General features: G+C 36.4%; 1 protein-coding gene, 1 long non-coding RNA gene and 1 pseudogene across 2 annotated transcripts in view; 1 reads left to right on the top strand and 2 right to left on the bottom strand.

Annotated features, from left to right (window-relative positions):
- Positions 1 to 16,972, top strand: part of LOC115802050 (uncharacterized) — a 456,956-nt gene that overhangs the window by 385,115 nt on the left and 54,869 nt on the right. The window lies entirely within an intron of this gene.
- The window catches only part of ADGB (androglobin), a 193,783-nt gene continuing 176,936 nt past the window's right edge, over positions 126 to 16,972 (bottom strand). The window contains exons 31-36 of the mRNA XM_089922105.1: positions 12,308 to 12,484; positions 11,475 to 11,577; positions 9,271 to 9,483; positions 3,733 to 3,823; positions 2,862 to 3,045; positions 126 to 1,979 (exon numbers count right to left, since the gene is read on the bottom strand). Coding sequence (XP_089778231.1) covers positions 1,794 to 1,979; positions 2,862 to 3,045; positions 3,733 to 3,823; positions 9,271 to 9,483; positions 11,475 to 11,577; positions 12,308 to 12,484 — 954 coding nt within the window. The 3' untranslated portion in view covers positions 126 to 1,793. The remainder of the gene's footprint in view (positions 1,980 to 2,861; positions 3,046 to 3,732; positions 3,824 to 9,270; positions 9,484 to 11,474; positions 11,578 to 12,307; positions 12,485 to 16,972) is intronic.
- LOC111166716 (calcium-independent phospholipase A2-gamma pseudogene) lies at positions 12,491 to 16,970 on the bottom strand (annotated as a pseudogene).

The following is a 16,972-nucleotide window of genomic DNA, read 5'->3' as shown; positions in this document are numbered from 1 at the left end:
TTTATCCTGTATGGGACTTTCTGTGCTTCCTGGACTTGATTAACTATTTCCTTTCCCATATTAGGGAAGTTTTCAACTATAATCTCTTCAAATATTTTCTCAGTCCCTTTCTTTTTCTCTTCTTCTTCTGGAACCCCAATAGTTCAAATGTTGGTGTGGTTAATGTTGTCCCAGAGGTCTCTGAGACTGTCCTCAGTTCTTTGCATTCTTTTTTCTTTATTCTGCTCTGCAGTAGTTATTTCCACTATTTTATCTTCTAGGGCACTTATCCGTTCTTCTGCCTCAGTTATTCTGCTATTGATTCCATCTAGAGTATTTTTAATTTCATTTATTGTGGTGTTCATCATTGCTTGTTTCATCTTTAGTTCTTCTAGGTCCTTGTTAAATGTTTCTTGAATTTTGTCTATTCTATTTACAAGATTTTGGATCATCTTTACTATCATTTTTCTGAATTCTTTTTCAGGTAGACTGCCTATTTCCTCTTCATTTGTTAGGTCTGGTGGGTTTTTATCTTCCTCCTTTATCTGCTGTGTATTTTTGTGTCTTCTCATTTTGCTTATCTTACTGTGTTTGGGGTCTCATTTTTGCAGGCTGCCGGTTCGTAGTTCCCGTTGTTTTTGGTGTCTGTCCCCAGTGGCTAAAGTTGGTTCAGTGGGTTGTGTAGGCTTCCTGGTGAAGGGGACTAGTGCCTGTGTTCTGGTGGATGAGGCTGGATCTTGTCTTTCTGGTGGGCAGGTCCACGTCTGGTGGTGTGTTTTGGGGTGTCTGTGGACTTATTATTATTTTAGGTAGCCTCTTTGCTAATGGGTGGTGTTGTGTTCCTGTCTTGCTAGTTGTTTGGCATAGGGTGTCCAGCACTGTAGCTTGCTGGTCTTTGAGTGAAGCTGGGTGTTGGTGTTGAGATGGAGATCTCTGGGAGATTTTCGTCATTTGATATTACATGGAGCTGGGAGGTCTCTTGTGGACCAGTGTCCTGATGTTGCCTCTCCCACCTCAGAGGCACAGCACTGACTCTTGGCTGGAGCACCAAGAGCCTTTCATCCACACAGTGCCACCTGAGCAGGCAGCAAATCCACTGCCATTCTTTCCTTCTCAGTTTTCCTGAAATAAATTTATTCTTTTGTTTATCTCATATAATGAGAACCCCAGAAATGAGCAGCATGGGGTCAGTATAGCAGCTCCATAATGTCATCAGAGACCAGCCTCTTTCTGTTTCTGCTGCTAGAGTTGGAAGGTCTCCTGCAGAGGTGGGGGTGGCTGTCTGAAGCATACTTTTTATTAAAATTTTTTTTTAAGTTTTATTTATTTTTGGAGGGTTTTTTTTTTGAGTGTGTTTTTCATCCTTGAATCTAAACTCATACAGAGCATCATCTCTACCCTGTTTAATGATTTTGAAACATATTTTTTAATATATTAAAGTCTTTAAAGTTAGAGATGAAAGAGCAATAGCTATTTTTCTCATTGTTGAATTTTTCAAAGGCAATGCTATTGGTTCACTTATGATCCTGTTCTGGCACTAACTAAAAATGAAGCAATTCAGAGTGAGACACATACATTTTATTACATTCCAAATATTTTGAGACTATTTTTATTGAAATTTTATACTCAAATCATAGCTCTCTGGGAACAACCAATAAGTTAACATCAAAACACAGAAACTACTTCTAAGGTGGGAAAACGTCTATTTTCAATTGGCCTAATTAATACCTTATTCTCATCAAAAGGCAAAGTTATAGATAATTAAAAGTAGGTTTTCCCTCTTTGGAGGAAAGGGAGTATTGGGCATGTCCTGGTCACTTTTTCTTTCCTTTCTGTTTTTTTTGTGTGTCTGGAGCCGGGACCTTCTTTTCTGGCTCTACCCGGATCGCGGCTTCCTCCGCAGCCTGAGACTCCAATCTTTGGCGCTCAGCTTCCAGTAACTTGTTTCTGTACTGTTCCCGGATACTGAAGATCTTCTGCCGGGCTTCATCTAAGGAGTCCTAATACAAACAAACAAACAAATAAACAGAAAACCCAAGCAAATAAGAGCCTTATTATGGTTCCATAAAAAACTGCACTCCCTTTCCTCAGGCCAACAGACTCATGTAGGAAATTATTGAAGAAAGATGAAAATTAGGTTATGGTCTCAAATGTCTCTTAGTGCATAAAACATGAGATATCAAAGGGCATATGAGATTTTACAGAATGGTAAATAGGAGAGTCAGTAGGAGAAAAATAAAGAGAAAGGTGAAGAAAGAAATGAGCAGGGATTCTGACAAAGCAACTATCTGCTCTAGATGAATTCAGGCCTAATCTGTATAAAATATGCAGCCGGTGTGTCTCTCACAGTAACTGTGCTCAGTAAATTACTAGTTCCCCGTACGTATTCTAACCCTGACAAAATAGATCTGATTTGTACTTGAAGAACTTTAGGTGGTATCTTTTTTCTTCCTCTCACTTACTTCACCTTCACTTCTTAACGTGGCTGGTGCCACCGATTTCTGAGCCTTTGGGGCATTCTGTGTAGCAAACTGGGTTGACTCTTAAAAGAGTTTTTCTACTGCCAGCTTAGGATTTGGCTACTTCAAGTCTGTTAATGCAATCTTCCTTCAGCTACTTTCCGACTTCACAAATATTTTGCTATTGTCTCTGCTTCCATTCTTCCATTTTGTGGATAAATTTTCAATAGTGTATTTTAGAGGGATTTTAGGGAGTGAGTAAAATAGATGTGTATAATTAATTTGCCAATTTTCTGAGAAGTTGGGAACTAAATGTTTTCAAGACTTCTTTCTACCTGGTTACAATATGATTCTATGACACCTTTTTAATATTACAGAAGAATTTGTCGATTGTGATCCAAGTATATGCCCTTTTAGACTCACCTGCATCTCCCCGTACATCTCCAGAACTTGCTCCTTTACTTTAAGCCTTTCTTCTTGCTCAATATCACGAATGCTCAGGAGTCTGGTCCTATACTGTCGAAACTGATGGACCTCCTCTGCCTTTTGCATTGCCTGCTGCTGATTCAGCTCATCCGTTTGCAGCAGAGGATCAGTATTTGTTTTTCTTGATATAAAAACATCAGAAGAGATACATAAGTCATTTGGGAACTCTAGCATGAACTTTAGCACTCAAATAATTTAAAATCATATCAGTAGGGTGGTGGTCTGAATCAAATCAAATATCAGGAACAGAAAGAATAAATCATTATTTTTACATGGGCTAGGCTCCATTTATTAAGTCACTAATATTTTAGGAAATTATTTTAGGAAAATACCAGCAAAATTAGATGTACTATTTGAAGAGGCGTTTGTGGAATTGGTGTGCGAAGCTATGAGAATATTTTGTAGGTGTTTTCTTTTTAATTTATGAAGCTAAGTAGATTTGAAAATGTTTTCAAATTGATAAATGTGCTTGAGTAACTATCTCTATTAATTCTATTGTTCTTAAGAAAATTCAATCTAATTAAATAATAGCAGCAGGTATGATGGGATTTTTCTGCAGCTCAACTCCGCTTAACTAGGCTACAAATTAAATCTTTACAGAAAACATTTAAATGCTTTTATAACTGACTTAATAAAACATTTGCTAAATTTAATATATAAATTCTGTACTTCTAAAAATTCAAATACACTTAAAATATATTAAGCATTTAATTTCAAATTTTCTGTTGTTTAGCAACTGCCTATTGACAATCTATCCAAAATTCTGTGAACACAGATGTCTGCATTAACCATGTTTATTAAAACTTACCGTACATATTGACTTAAGTCTACACATTCTAGTTTTTTTCGAATAAGTTGGGGAGACATTTCCAAAATTGTTGGGGATCGTGAACGAGGCCCTGTTGTAAAAAAAAAAAAAAAGTCCTAGGCTTTCAAGAAAGAATCAATAATGACTAACTAAACGATTGTATATCTTGTTTAAATTGACAATATTTTGGACTTCCCTTGTTTAATATTATTTTAATGTGGTTTAATGACTTTATTGAAACATAATTATATTTTATGTTTATCCTCTAGCTGGTGTAACTATACTTACAGTTAAATGAAGGAGATGACAAAATGAATATAGAAAAAGATAAATATGCTCTATAAGAAGAGTAACAAAATTACTCTAATTACAGTTAAATGAAAGCAGAGACCTAAAAAGGTCATACTTTGTTACAAAATTTCATTATAAACAAGTTAAATAAACTAATATTTAAAGAGCTTGGTATATCCGTGAAAGCTGTGCGAAGCACTATGGGGGGGGGATATAAAAATGTTTTAAGACACAGTATCCTATCCTCAAGAAAGTTTTAGTCCAGTAGAGTAGGCAATATATAACAGGTGAACGCTGAAAATCAAATATCAGGAGATTTTTACCCCATACACTCAAGAACCCACGAGAATAGTTTTAAGAAAGAAATTTTAGAGACTAAGATATTAACCATTCAGCCTTTCTAGCCCATTTAGTCTCTCTTTTTAAAAAATTATTGAAGTGTAATTTACATACCATAAAATTTACCAATTTTAAAAGTATAATTCAATATGTTTCAGTAAATTTACAGAGTTATGCAACCAGCACCAAAACCCTGTTTCAAAACATTTCAGTTATCCAAATAAATTCTTTTGTGCCCTCTTAAAGTCACTCTGCATTCCCACCACAAGCCCCAGGCTTTCTGTCTCTGTAGATTTACCTTTCCTGGATATTTCATGCAAGTAGGAATCAAAAAATTAACTTTTTAAGAAACTGTCCAATCGTAGTGTTTTGATTATTGTTAGCTTCATAATAAATTCTGAAATCATGAAGGTAAAATCCTTCCTCTTGGTTCTTTATGAAAATTATTTTGGTCATTCTGGGTATTTGCATTTTCATATAAGTTTTGGGATCAGCTTGTCAAATTCTGTAAAATGTCTACTAGGATTTTGATAGAAATTTATAGATCGCTATAAATTTGATCTATCTAAATTCAGTATCTAAGTTCAGATACACTGAATTTATAGATCAATTTAGGGAGAATTAATATCTTACTATATTGAGTCTTCTAGCCCCAAAGCATGGACTGCCTCTCTCTTTATTTAGATCTTTCAAAATTTCCTTCAGAAATGTTTTGTAATTTCCAGTATACAGGCCTTGCACTTTTGTTAAATTTATTTCCATATATTTATTATTGATGCTATTGTGAATGAAATTGTCTTCTTAATTTCATTTTTTGATTGCTCATTGAAATGTAGAAATAAAAGTATATTAATCTTCTATCATGTGACCTCACCAAACTCACTTGTTAGTTCTAGATGATATTCTTGGTTCTTTTCCCATGATTTCTTAGGATTTTCAATATACAGGATCAGTTTGTCTGACAACACAGTTTTATTTCTTCCTTTCTGATATGGATGTATGGATAAAGTGGACATCCTATGTTCCTGAAGGTTGAAATCACTATATCTGCTTTGTTACACAGATCTCTTTATTTAATTTTTGGCTTACTTTTTGCTTTTCCTGACCAGTGTCACAGTCTCAAGCAGCTGTGATGTTGGCTATTCCAGTTGTTTGCCACCAAGTTCACTATTCCTTGCAACAATATCCATGGGCATAGAACTTTTCCATGGAGCCTCAAATCAGGTAAATCCTTTTTTAGCATTGGCAGCAAGACTGCTGGTTCTCCTGGCTACCACGCTACAGACCTTGGGGCTGGTGAGGAAACCCCACGTTAATATGCAATAGTTGGTAGGCTAACTGTGGTAGACAGACTAATGGACCTCCGAGGAGATCCATGTTCTAACCTCTGAAGCCTATGAATATGCTACCATACAAGGACTTTGCAGATGCAATTAAGGATCTCAAGATGGGACGATAATGCTGTATTAGTCAGCTGGCCTAAACCCTTGTAAGGGAAAGAGAGGAATGTAGAAAAGATAGAATCCAAGAAGGAGATGAAGTGATGGTCATAGAGGAAAGAGAGAGAGGGGGAAGGAAAGAGAGACAGAGGAATTTGAAGATGCTCTGCTGCTGGCCTTGAATATAAGGAAGGAGCCGTAAGCCAAAGAGTCAATGGTCCTAGAAGCTGAAAATGGAAACCGATCCTCTCCAAGGGCCTCCAGGAGGAATGCTGCCCTGCCAACAGCTTAACTTTAGAATTTCTGCCCTCTAGAACTGTAAGAAGTTTGTGTTAAGTCACTAAATTTGTGGTTATTTCTTACCAAAGTAACAAGAAATTTATCCAACTAAGTTAATTTATTTTTTTGTTTTTATTTTTAATAAATATTTTTCATTTAGTTGTACACCCTCAGAATTTTGAAACGTTTCTTAATCTTCTCCCATTTATCATTGCTTTTGGGGAGAGGATATGTCAAGTCTTCACTCTGCCATGCAAAAAATCCCGCCCTCCCACTGGCTGTTTAATCTTGCTTTTCACGTGTGGTTGGAATAGTCTCCAGGAATATTGTAGAGTGTTTAATTTATAACAACTTGTTAAAAGGGATTATTCATAGAAATATAATCTAATGTAAAACTTTAAAAATGTAAAAAACAGTAACATCAAATTTTTCAAAACTATTTTTTCAAAAATATCATGCTTTTATAGGCATGATGCCCTTGAGAAATAAAGAATATAGTAGGACAAACCCTAACTCTGCTCCATTATTGAAACATAAATTCAGTCATGTTTTTCACTTTATAACATTAAATAAAACATTCCTGAAATATTGCATCTTATATACAATATGACTCTTCTAGAAACCAGTGGTTAATAACTTTTCTTTTTTCATCATGGTTGCTCTGTGATCTTAGATTTCTAAAGTTCATTTGTTTTTCTTATGAACCTATCTACTTTTGTTGCATATATTTTTGGCATTTCAAACTTGAATTGTTTCTGAAAGACACCAACTCCGCTGACTCTGACTGGAAAGAAAATGTTTTTGATTAATTGGATATTTGTGTTCTCTTGCATCCTGCCAAATAATATGTATTTAAACAGGGAGGGTATAAAAGGGGAAGAGAAGGTTAATCTTCATTTTCACTTATAAAATTGTTGTATCAGAATAGGGTGTAAGTGTAGTATGATCTTGGACCTCTAAAACAGTGCAACTCCAAGTGTGTGCCCATGCATGCATGTGTGTGTGTGCACGCATCGTCCATCTGCAAACTGGTACTCTGTGGGATAAGCTCTGAAAGTGAGAGTATGCATTTAGAGATATTTTTTACAGCAATTGGTCATCACTGGGTCACTTTATTATATTTTATAAAAGTTTCAGTTTGCAACAGAATCGGCAGAAAACTTCTTTCATCGTAGATTGTAAGAAAATAGCTGTTTAAAAGAAATGGTGAAGAATAGTTTGACTGATTGATTGATTGTGAAGCCTGGGGAAAAGATTGGGACTAAAGACAAAGATCACCTCCAACCTTCAGAAGAGGCACTTTCCAGAGGCCTCCAGAAATTAAAGGGAGGTTGAAAAAGCAAAGTTTGAACTCTTGACCTTGATGATGGCTTGGTGTTGAGAAAGAATGCATAAGAGTGAAATCCATAATGATATTATTTACATGTCCTCTGGCATTATGAAGGAGGTTGTTCTAAGTTACCTACTATATATGAAAATAGAAAGTAGCAAGAATAAGGTAGCATTTTGGGAGTCACAAATAAATGAGTACATAAATATACATATATGTATATGTATATAAATGTAGAGGCCAGAGCATGTAAATCTCTCACAAGGACTGTAATCTCCTATGGGCGATGCTTCCTCAGGAGTGAGGGCCAATCTGTGGTGCACCAACAGCAGAGGTGAGAGCGACACACAAAGTTCCAGAGAACAGCTAGATAGCCGGACCCATGATTTTCAAGCAGGATTCCTTCTACAACAACAGTACGTGGGGTACATGGCAGTGTTTCAGTGCTATAGGATGTACTAGAACCATACAATAGCACACCTCTTCTTGGTGGGAGGGGGAGTAAATTTCTTGTTGACGGTGTGTAATTCAACTTATCATATATTGAAATAAAATTGTAATAAAACATACTTAAGAATGCTTTGAAGCATTTTTTGCTTGAGGACAGCAAAAAATTAAAATACAATTGTAATATATTAAAATAAAATTGTAATAAAACATACTTAAGTTATATTAAAATAAAATATATTTAATAAAATATAAAATTAAAATATATTAAAATAAAATTGTAATAAAACATACTTAAGAATGCTTTGAAGCATTTTTTGCTTGAGGACAGGCTGCTTTGGCCTCTAGGTCTTCCACCCCTGCTCACTCTTATCTTTCTTCTCTGTTTCCTGACCCCTCCTTATTACCCCAAAATGCACCCCAATTATGGGTTAATATCTAAAATATATAAACTGCTCATACGACCCAATATAAAAAAAAAAACAACCCAACAACCTGATTAAAATGTACAGAAGACCTGAATAGACATTTTCCCAAAGAAGACATACAGATGACCAACAGGCACATGAAAAGATGCTCAATATGCTAATCATCAGAGCAATGCAAATCAAAACCACAATGAGGTATCACCTCACACCTGTTGAATGACTATCATCAAAAAGACTACAAATAACAAATGTTGGCAAGGATGTGGAGAAAAGGGAACCCTTGTACACTGCTGGTGGGAATGTGAGTTGGTGAAGCCACTGTGGAAAACAGTCTGGAGGTTCCTTGAAAAACTAAAAATAGAGCTACCATATGATCCAGCAATTCCACTCCTGCATGTATATCTGAAGAAAATGAAAACACTATTTCAAAAAGATTCATGCACCCCAATATGCACGTGTTCACAGCAGCATTATTTACAATAGCCAAAATATGGAAGCAACCAAAGTGTCCATCAACAGATGAATGGATAAAGAAGATGTGGTATATATATATATAAAATGGAAAACTTTGTGTTAGAATAGAGATTTTAGAACATTTTAGAAACCAAATATTTAAAATTTGTTATAAAAGATGTAGTATGCTATAGATAAAACAAAAAGAATCTGTTTTTAGTGACAATTGTATATGCGATCTGTGCATTTTTAGTATTCGTAGACACAGAAAACTGAAAATATAACTGCTACTTAAAACTATGTGAAAATATAACTGCTACTTAAAAATTTTTAAATAAATTTCCCACTTTTATCTTTAGGTTAAGTATTTAGTAATCAGGTCCTTGAGCAGATTACCAACTCTGATAATCAAAATGAAGACCTGTACACATATTTTTCTATGTTTAACCCTAGTCATCACGTGCTTAACTATCTTTTCCAGAATTTTTATTTTAAGATATGTGTTTATCCTACCAATAAAGGCAATACTTACTGATATTTTCCTTCTGCATGCTCTGCTCATGCTCTTCCTTCCCTGTGGGGGATGATCCTTCACTTTCACTACTTGTTGATTTTGCCAGATCCTTGAAGCCCTTGTTTGTCTGCCACTTCTTCCACAGCATACTCCCTGTTAGTATAGTCTCTCTGTTATCTAAACTCATGGAACTCTTTGTATCTGACTCTTTTATGGCACTTGAAGATGTTTCTACTAAATATGGTATATGCATTACCGAAAAAACTTGCATTCTATGAAATCACATACAAAAATAGCGAGACATAGAATACATAAATACGTAAAGTTCAAAAACAGGAAAAATTAATTCACGGTCATAGAGATCAAATTGTTACTTTCAGGAAGGAAGAGGCTGGGAAAGAGAATGAAGAGGACTATTGGGGTGTATTAAGGGTTTTTTGGTTTTTTTTTTGCGATGTGTGGGCCTCTCACTGCTGTGGCCTCTCCCTTTGCGGAGCACAGGCTCCGGACGCACAGGCTCAGCGGCCATGGCTCACGGGCCCAGCCGCTCCGCGGCATGTGGGATCCTCCTGGACCGGGGCACGAACCCGCGTTCCCTGCATCGGCAGGCAGACTCTCAACCACTGCGCCACCAGGGAAGCCCTATTAAGGGTTTTTTATCTTGATCTAAATGGGGTGGCTCCTGAATATACACACATATGAAAATACATCAAGCTGTGCAATTAAGATTTGTGCGTTTTTTGCCTGTATGTTACATGATAAGGTCAGCCTTCTCTGAGCTCTGTTCTCCCCTAGGCCTTGTCCTTGACTTGTGATGAATCCCAGTTTTAGCCAGGAATCCTGCCAAACTAGTTTATCAAGAATCCCCCTACTCTTGATATCCAATTAAACTCCTCTTCCTCCACACTTGATATTTAATCAAATTTCTCTTCCCTGACCTTTGATACCTAACCAAATTCCTGTAAGTAATTTTTCATCCACTCCCTGCTAGTTAGTTTTAAATCCTCACTTGTTTCTGTTGTTTTCAGAGTTGAGTTCAATCTCTCCCCTATTGCAATAGTCATAAATAAAATCTACTTTGACATTTTTAACGTGTCCAGTGCAATAAATTTCCTTTTACATACAAATTAGCACAACATTTAAAAAATTAATAATAAAATCTAGAGCCTAAAGAACAAGAACTCTATTCTATTCACCTTTATATTCCTAACATTACATTAAACTCTACCAATTAGAGGAGTGAGTACTTTAGGAGTTAGAAATATTTCAAATCCCAACTTGGTCACTCTTTGGATGTATGGCATAGGAAGAATAAGGTGACCATCTGAGCTTTGGTCTCTAAATCTACAAAATGGAAATAGTAAGGTCTACCTCATAGTTGCTGTAGGTTAAAGTGAGATAATAAACATAAAGCACTTTGAGCAGTGCCCATCCCAGAATAACAGGATTGGGGTGATATTTATTTTTTATCCCCTTCACATGAAATGTTAAGGGATGTTACTTTTATAACAATTATTGAGTTATACTCCTGAAGATGTAAAAGTGGAAAAGCACGATTTGGGATGTGAATGTCTTCAGCCTCCCTGGACAACTCAGCATGGTGATAGATGGAGGTATAGCCAAGTGTTTGTGGGAAGAGCCCTGGGGTGATGGAGAGCTCTGTCTGCATGCTGCCTCTGTCCCTGGGTAGCTTGTGAATTTAGCAAATTACTCTGGGCCTGGGTCCTTGCTGGCAAGTTGGAAATAATATTTATATCAGTGGGTTGATGTGAGTATTGGATGAAATAATTCGTATTTTATAGCTCCAGGCCCATGGCAAATTGTTCACTGAATGTAGTTAGCTTTCTTACTTTGATTCTTATTGCTATTGTTTATTGCTATTGCGATTAGAAAGGTGTCAGATTTATAGTTGTGAGCCTGCCTTCAAGTTCACATACTGCTACCTTCTAATGAGGGTTTCATCTTTTTTTCATCTTATTTCTGGTTTCATGTTTTCTTAAATGGGGAAGATTATATCTACTTGGGGACAAAGTGAACACCTGCTTGGTAAAAAGAAAATGCTTGAGAATCTATTTTCTTACAAAACTGTCTATAACTTTACAATCCTATAATGAAATAGATTCTGAAATTTTTCTTTTTACCAAGCATGACTTGCTGACTAGCTTTGAAGAGGTGCAAGTAACAGCTCCGTGCTTGGGGCAGCTGGGGTAGGGTTCACTGACCTTCTTCCCCTTCTTTGGTTTGGCTTTCAGACATAGGCACACACTCAGCATCAGGTGTTTTCTTAATGAACCGGCTGAGATAATGGAGACGCGCCTGGGCAGCCTAAAGGACAGACATTATCAACACACATTACAGGCAACACCATCTCAACAGTACTCAAAAGACACAGGAAAATGTGAATGAATACGGCAGTCTGAACTAGACTGGCTCTTATGAATTACCAAAGAAAAACTCCAATTCTGAACCATCCATGATCTTGACAGTGATTTGTGAGAACTAATGAAGAAGTCCTAAAACTCATACGCTGTGCATGCTAGCTTAGATCCAGGTGCTCCTGAACCTTTTTCATCTGCCTCAATAACCCTGAGTTGGGGACATGAAGCACATATAAATAATAATGTTTCACTATGGCAATGATCCTTATCTCAACTGTAGAGAGGAGGAATCATGAGGTGTGTGTGTTCCACAGGGACAGCACAGGATTTTTCTCTAAGCACATGAAAGCACATATTAAACATCTTTATGCTTTCTTAGTTGGGAGTGTTAAGGACAGAGAGTGTTAATCCCAGATGATGTGAAAGGACAAGGCTACCTACAGTTTGGGCCATAAGTGGCACCATTATGTGCTTTGCTTTTGAAAGTCATCTGGGTATCCGGATAATAACATTTCACAGTGTGTTCAAATGTGGTCTTAATATTTAGTTAGTTGATGCCTGACAAAATTCCAGATATTTCCTAAAGGAAAGACTATGTTGTTTCACCAATATGGCTCTTGCTTCAGACCACGCCCAGGAATGAAAGGTAAAAGGACAACTTTTCAAACTCAGGTAACCTTGATCGATCTTCCTGGTTCAGTCATCTCCCAGGCCTGCTTCATGGCTCGGATTTCATCTGCTCGTTCTGTATCTTTTTTCACTTCAAAAAAGTCTGCTTCATTGTATTCAGTGACCAACCTCAAAATCCAGTAGGGTTTATTTGGGTCTTCTTGTTGAGGGTGAGCAGTGGATATCTGGCAAAGTAAAGTAAAAACCTTGGGGTCAGATGCTTTCCTCCTTTCAAAAGGATCTATATTTTACCCTATGACCCATAATTTCACTTAAGTATTTAAGCCAAGAGAAAGGAAAACATATATTCACAAAAGGATTGGAAAAGAATATTTATTATAGCCTCATTCTTATTAGCCTAAAAAGGGGAAGCAATATAAATATCTGTCAACTGATGAATGGATAAACAAATTGTAGTATGTTCATACATGGACTACTTAACATTAAAAAGTAATAAACTATTAATGCATACCACAGTGTGGTTGAATTCCACAGACAGACATTATACAGAAATAAAGAAGTTGAGCACAAAAGAGTACTTCTTATATGAATCATTTGTATGAAATTCCAGAACAGGCAAAACTTGGCTGGGGGAGAGGTATGGGGATGACAGAATCCACTGCAAAGAGGTTTAAGGGAATTTCTAAGCTTATGGAAATGGTCTATAATCTAAACCTTGATAGAGATGTGGGTTACATGGTGAATTCACTTGTCAAAACTCACTGAATTGCACACTTAAGATTGTTGCATATCACTCTATGCAAATTTCACCTAAAAACTGTAAATAAAAATAATTTTAAATTGCACTTAGGCTCACTCATACCATCTCTTTACAAGAATGAGGGCAAGAATAGTTGATCATTTCCAAGCCTGGATATACTTGATATATATTCATTAGAAAAGTTAACATTTTGCCGTCTTGTAGGATCACTTTCACAGACCTTAGGCTGGGAGCAGATTGACATAGGACTTGAAAATGTCTAGATAAGTGAGGCTTATTGGTAGCAATCTGGTAAGGAGACGAGCTTGAGTCTGATGAGGTTACTAGCATTTTACATAAGACTGAGACAATGTCAATAATCCATATTACATAACGCAGATGGGGAAGTGGAGATTGGGGGGCCACTGAATAAAGTTTTCACGTGTAGTTTGGTTTTAAGGTTATCAAAAGACCTCCTAGCTTTCTGCAATATTCCCTTAATATTCTGATGAAAATTTAAATCTCACAATTGGATATTCTTTTATTTCTTCCTTCTAAAACACAGTACATAAGCTTTTACCACCTTTTATATTGCTTGATAAGTGAGTTTTTCAGAAACTTCTCTGGGATCAAGTTTTGATTAGGGAAGGGAACACTATGAGGGACTAAGGGAAGGCCACATGTCTATAAGAATTTATGGATTGAATTTAGCTTATTTGCTTTAAACTTGAATGGTTTTGTTGTTGTTAATGATAGGACTGTTTTCTCAGAAAATTCAAATAATTGATTTTATAAACTGGAGCTACATCTAGAAAAGTTAACACACAGCATTATCTTGAAGTTTCAAGGGGAAAAAAGTGGTTGACTGGAACTTCACCTATGTTTTTGAGCAAAACAATGTTGAAAGAAACACATTTTGAATAGAAAATTTTATCTGGCTCTTTCATATATCAAACGTAATTGTAATTTGACAGAGAGCGTTCCATTTGTCTGCATTTGTTTAGATGATATTACACTAAAAGGCAGTATTTGGATTGTAGAATGTAGCGAGTGAGAACATAAGTAATATAAATTTAAGAAGAAATTAGCTTTTCCATATGAAATAAAATAAAGGATCAAATAAATTCAACATGATTCTGGTGACTAAAGCAAAACTACAAAGTATATTATTATAGTTTTTGGTTTCCTGTTTGGCCCATATGTTAAACTTTCAAACATCAAACAATATAATACTAATAGCTACTAAAACCAACTAGCACAATATTAAGGTTCCTAAAGCTTAGTTCATTTTTAATGTCATAAAAACCCAATTCCCATGTGAATTCTGTAACCAAACATACCTTTTGTGCTTCACAAGATATTCTAAACATTGTCTCTTTCAGGATTCCCTAGAATTCATGAGTATTTGAAAGTTAACTCAAACTGAATCCCACAATTCCTTACTAAATTTGGTGGATCTTCTGAACAGGCTTTCATTTTGGAGAATATGCATACATTCTTCAAAATTTTGAAAAGAACAGAGGCTTTCACACATGTCAGTTTTTAGTTTCATCCAATCATTAGTTTTCTGAAGAACTTTTTTCTTGACAATATTTTTGCAAGTTTTTAATTTTTTTTCTTCATTTCTTTCTATGTACTTCAACTCTTTTACCTGCAGCTTATCCAGCTTTTCATTTTAACTTTCATCTAGAGGTAAAGATTTTACGCATGACAAGATTGAATCTAAAAATAGGTGTCAGGAAGTAATATAATAGATCATCAAGTATTATATGGGTTTCTTCTCTATCTGTAGCACTGTTGATAACTTTAGACAGTTCAAGCTTGTGTATGTCACCGTGTTTCTCACATCACTCTCATGATGTCCAATGTCCTACGCACTCTAATGGTATGTCTGGCCAAAGACATTTACACTCATGCATTGCTAATGCTGAGGGGTTATTCGGAAGCAAATCTCCATTGTGATGAAGATCATTTTCCAAATGCACACTTTGCAAAGTAGCCTGGAGCAGCAGATATGGCTCTAGTGGCCTTCCACATCTTATACTGACAGCCTCCCAACTGGTAAGAGTTGATTCCAGGAAAATGACCATAGTTTCAGAAAACAAAAGTTGTTGGCACTTTCCCTCTGTTTACCATGGTAATTACTGCAGCTACCTTAGGACTTCTGGGATTTCTTGCTGTTTCTATCATTGGTGTGTATCCCATTCTATCCTTAAGAATATTTCCCCAAGTTTGACTGTCGTAAAATGCAGGGCTCCAACTCATTTTGACTGTTCCAACAATGACATTTTGTGAAAACACATCTCATCCTAATTTTCGATAAAGTTCCTCACATTCATCCAAGGGCATATGAAACAGCCCCAACATGAAAGCTAATATGGCACCTGTACTTCCACCACAAATGCAGTCAGAGGGCTGGTGAACTGGCTTCTGAGTGAGTTCACCTGATTTCCGCAATGTCTAAAGAGCAACCACACCCCTTGTTCTTCCATCATCGATTGTGCGAATTAGGATTCCTCTTTCTTTCACTGGATTCATGCAGGCAAATTAAGGCCAGAATTTCTCTAACTGCAGCCTGAAGAATGCCATCCTTAATTTGTCTCAGTCATAATAAATATGGAATAATTCTTTCCTTGGCAGCCACTCCTTTTCCCTCAGGAAATTCTTGAAGATGAAAAGTCAGTTGTTCAACACTATTAATGCAGAGCTTTGGCTCAGTTGTTCTTAATGCTTGAATAAATGCCCAGGTTCTGTCATCAATACTCATCCTGGCAATCTTGTCTTGTTGAAGAGATAAACGCTTTTTCTTCTCTCCGTTTTTGTTTTTGCTAATAGTCTGCTCAGTTTTTAACTGCCTCTTCCTGTTCTTTGGACTGAATCATACTTTAATTTGGGAATGTATCCACCAATTTAACCACCTACACTAAAGTTTGTACACCTTCAGTGGGATGAGAAAGAGAGTTAGCTGTACTTTGTTTAGTAGAAACTAGAAGAACCTCATTTGTCCTCTTCTTCCTTCCTCTGACCTGTATCTGGTACAGCTTGTACTCTTTTGTCTGGACCATTGCAGTGCTTTCTGGTGGTTTTCCCATCTCTTATCTTTTCCCCTTTAATTTCATACCCTTAAAAGTCACCAAGGTATCTGAAATGTAAATCTGATCATGTCAGTACACTTCTTAAAGTCAGTACACTTCTCAAAGTCCCACCTCCCAGCCCTGTGTAGCCTAAGCTGTGATCACAAATGATAGGAAGATTTTGTCCTCACAGGTAATTTGTTTTGAGTTCAGTGTTTTTAAATAACTTGAATTTGAGTATCTTTAGGACTCTGCTTGCACTCCTCAAACTTGCCACCCACATACTCTTCCTTACCCTTAATCATTGGGATTACCTATCTGGTCCTGAAAAAATTTGGAATCAGGACTCCTGGCTTGTAGATAGAGTCCCAGCTTTCTAACCAGGCTTTCTAAAAGGCTACTCTCCACCTGACCCTTACTTACCCTTCCAGCCTCATACCCCATACCTTAGTGGCTCAAAAACCAAATTGTGTTGGATTTTTGCCTCTGAATGTCTTTGCTCACTGATTCAGTTCAGGACTTCTCTAGGCAGAGGCTGAAATAGGTACCTATCCTTTCTACCCTGTGCATACCATATCTAACATTACAACTCTCTCTTTACTTTCAGTCTCCTCCATTAGACTGTGAGTTCCTTGAAGGTAGGGACTTTATAATATTAATATTAGAAACCCAAGTCCCCAAAACAGTGTCTTACATATTAAAAGCTCAATTAACGCTTTTTGACACTAAACTAAGGAAGACTGCTTACAGAAGGTGCCCAAGGAATGTCTTTAAGGTATCTAGATGATTGCTGGAAACAGGGAGATGGAATTTTTCAGGTTTTACTCAAAAGATATGGGAAAATAGGGACCCCATGAATCTAAGTTTATTAAATGACTCCAATAAAAAAAGCATCACAC

Source organism: Delphinapterus leucas, chromosome 12, assembly GCF_059928025.1.
Source record: "Delphinapterus leucas isolate spDelLeu-1000000601 "Yukka" chromosome 12, BTC_Dleu_Yukka2, whole genome shotgun sequence".
Classification (NCBI taxonomy): Eukaryota; Metazoa; Chordata; class Mammalia; order Artiodactyla; family Monodontidae; genus Delphinapterus; species Delphinapterus leucas.
The sequence above is the reverse complement of the archived record's forward strand: the minus strand, read 5'-3'. Positions and strand labels throughout refer to the sequence as shown.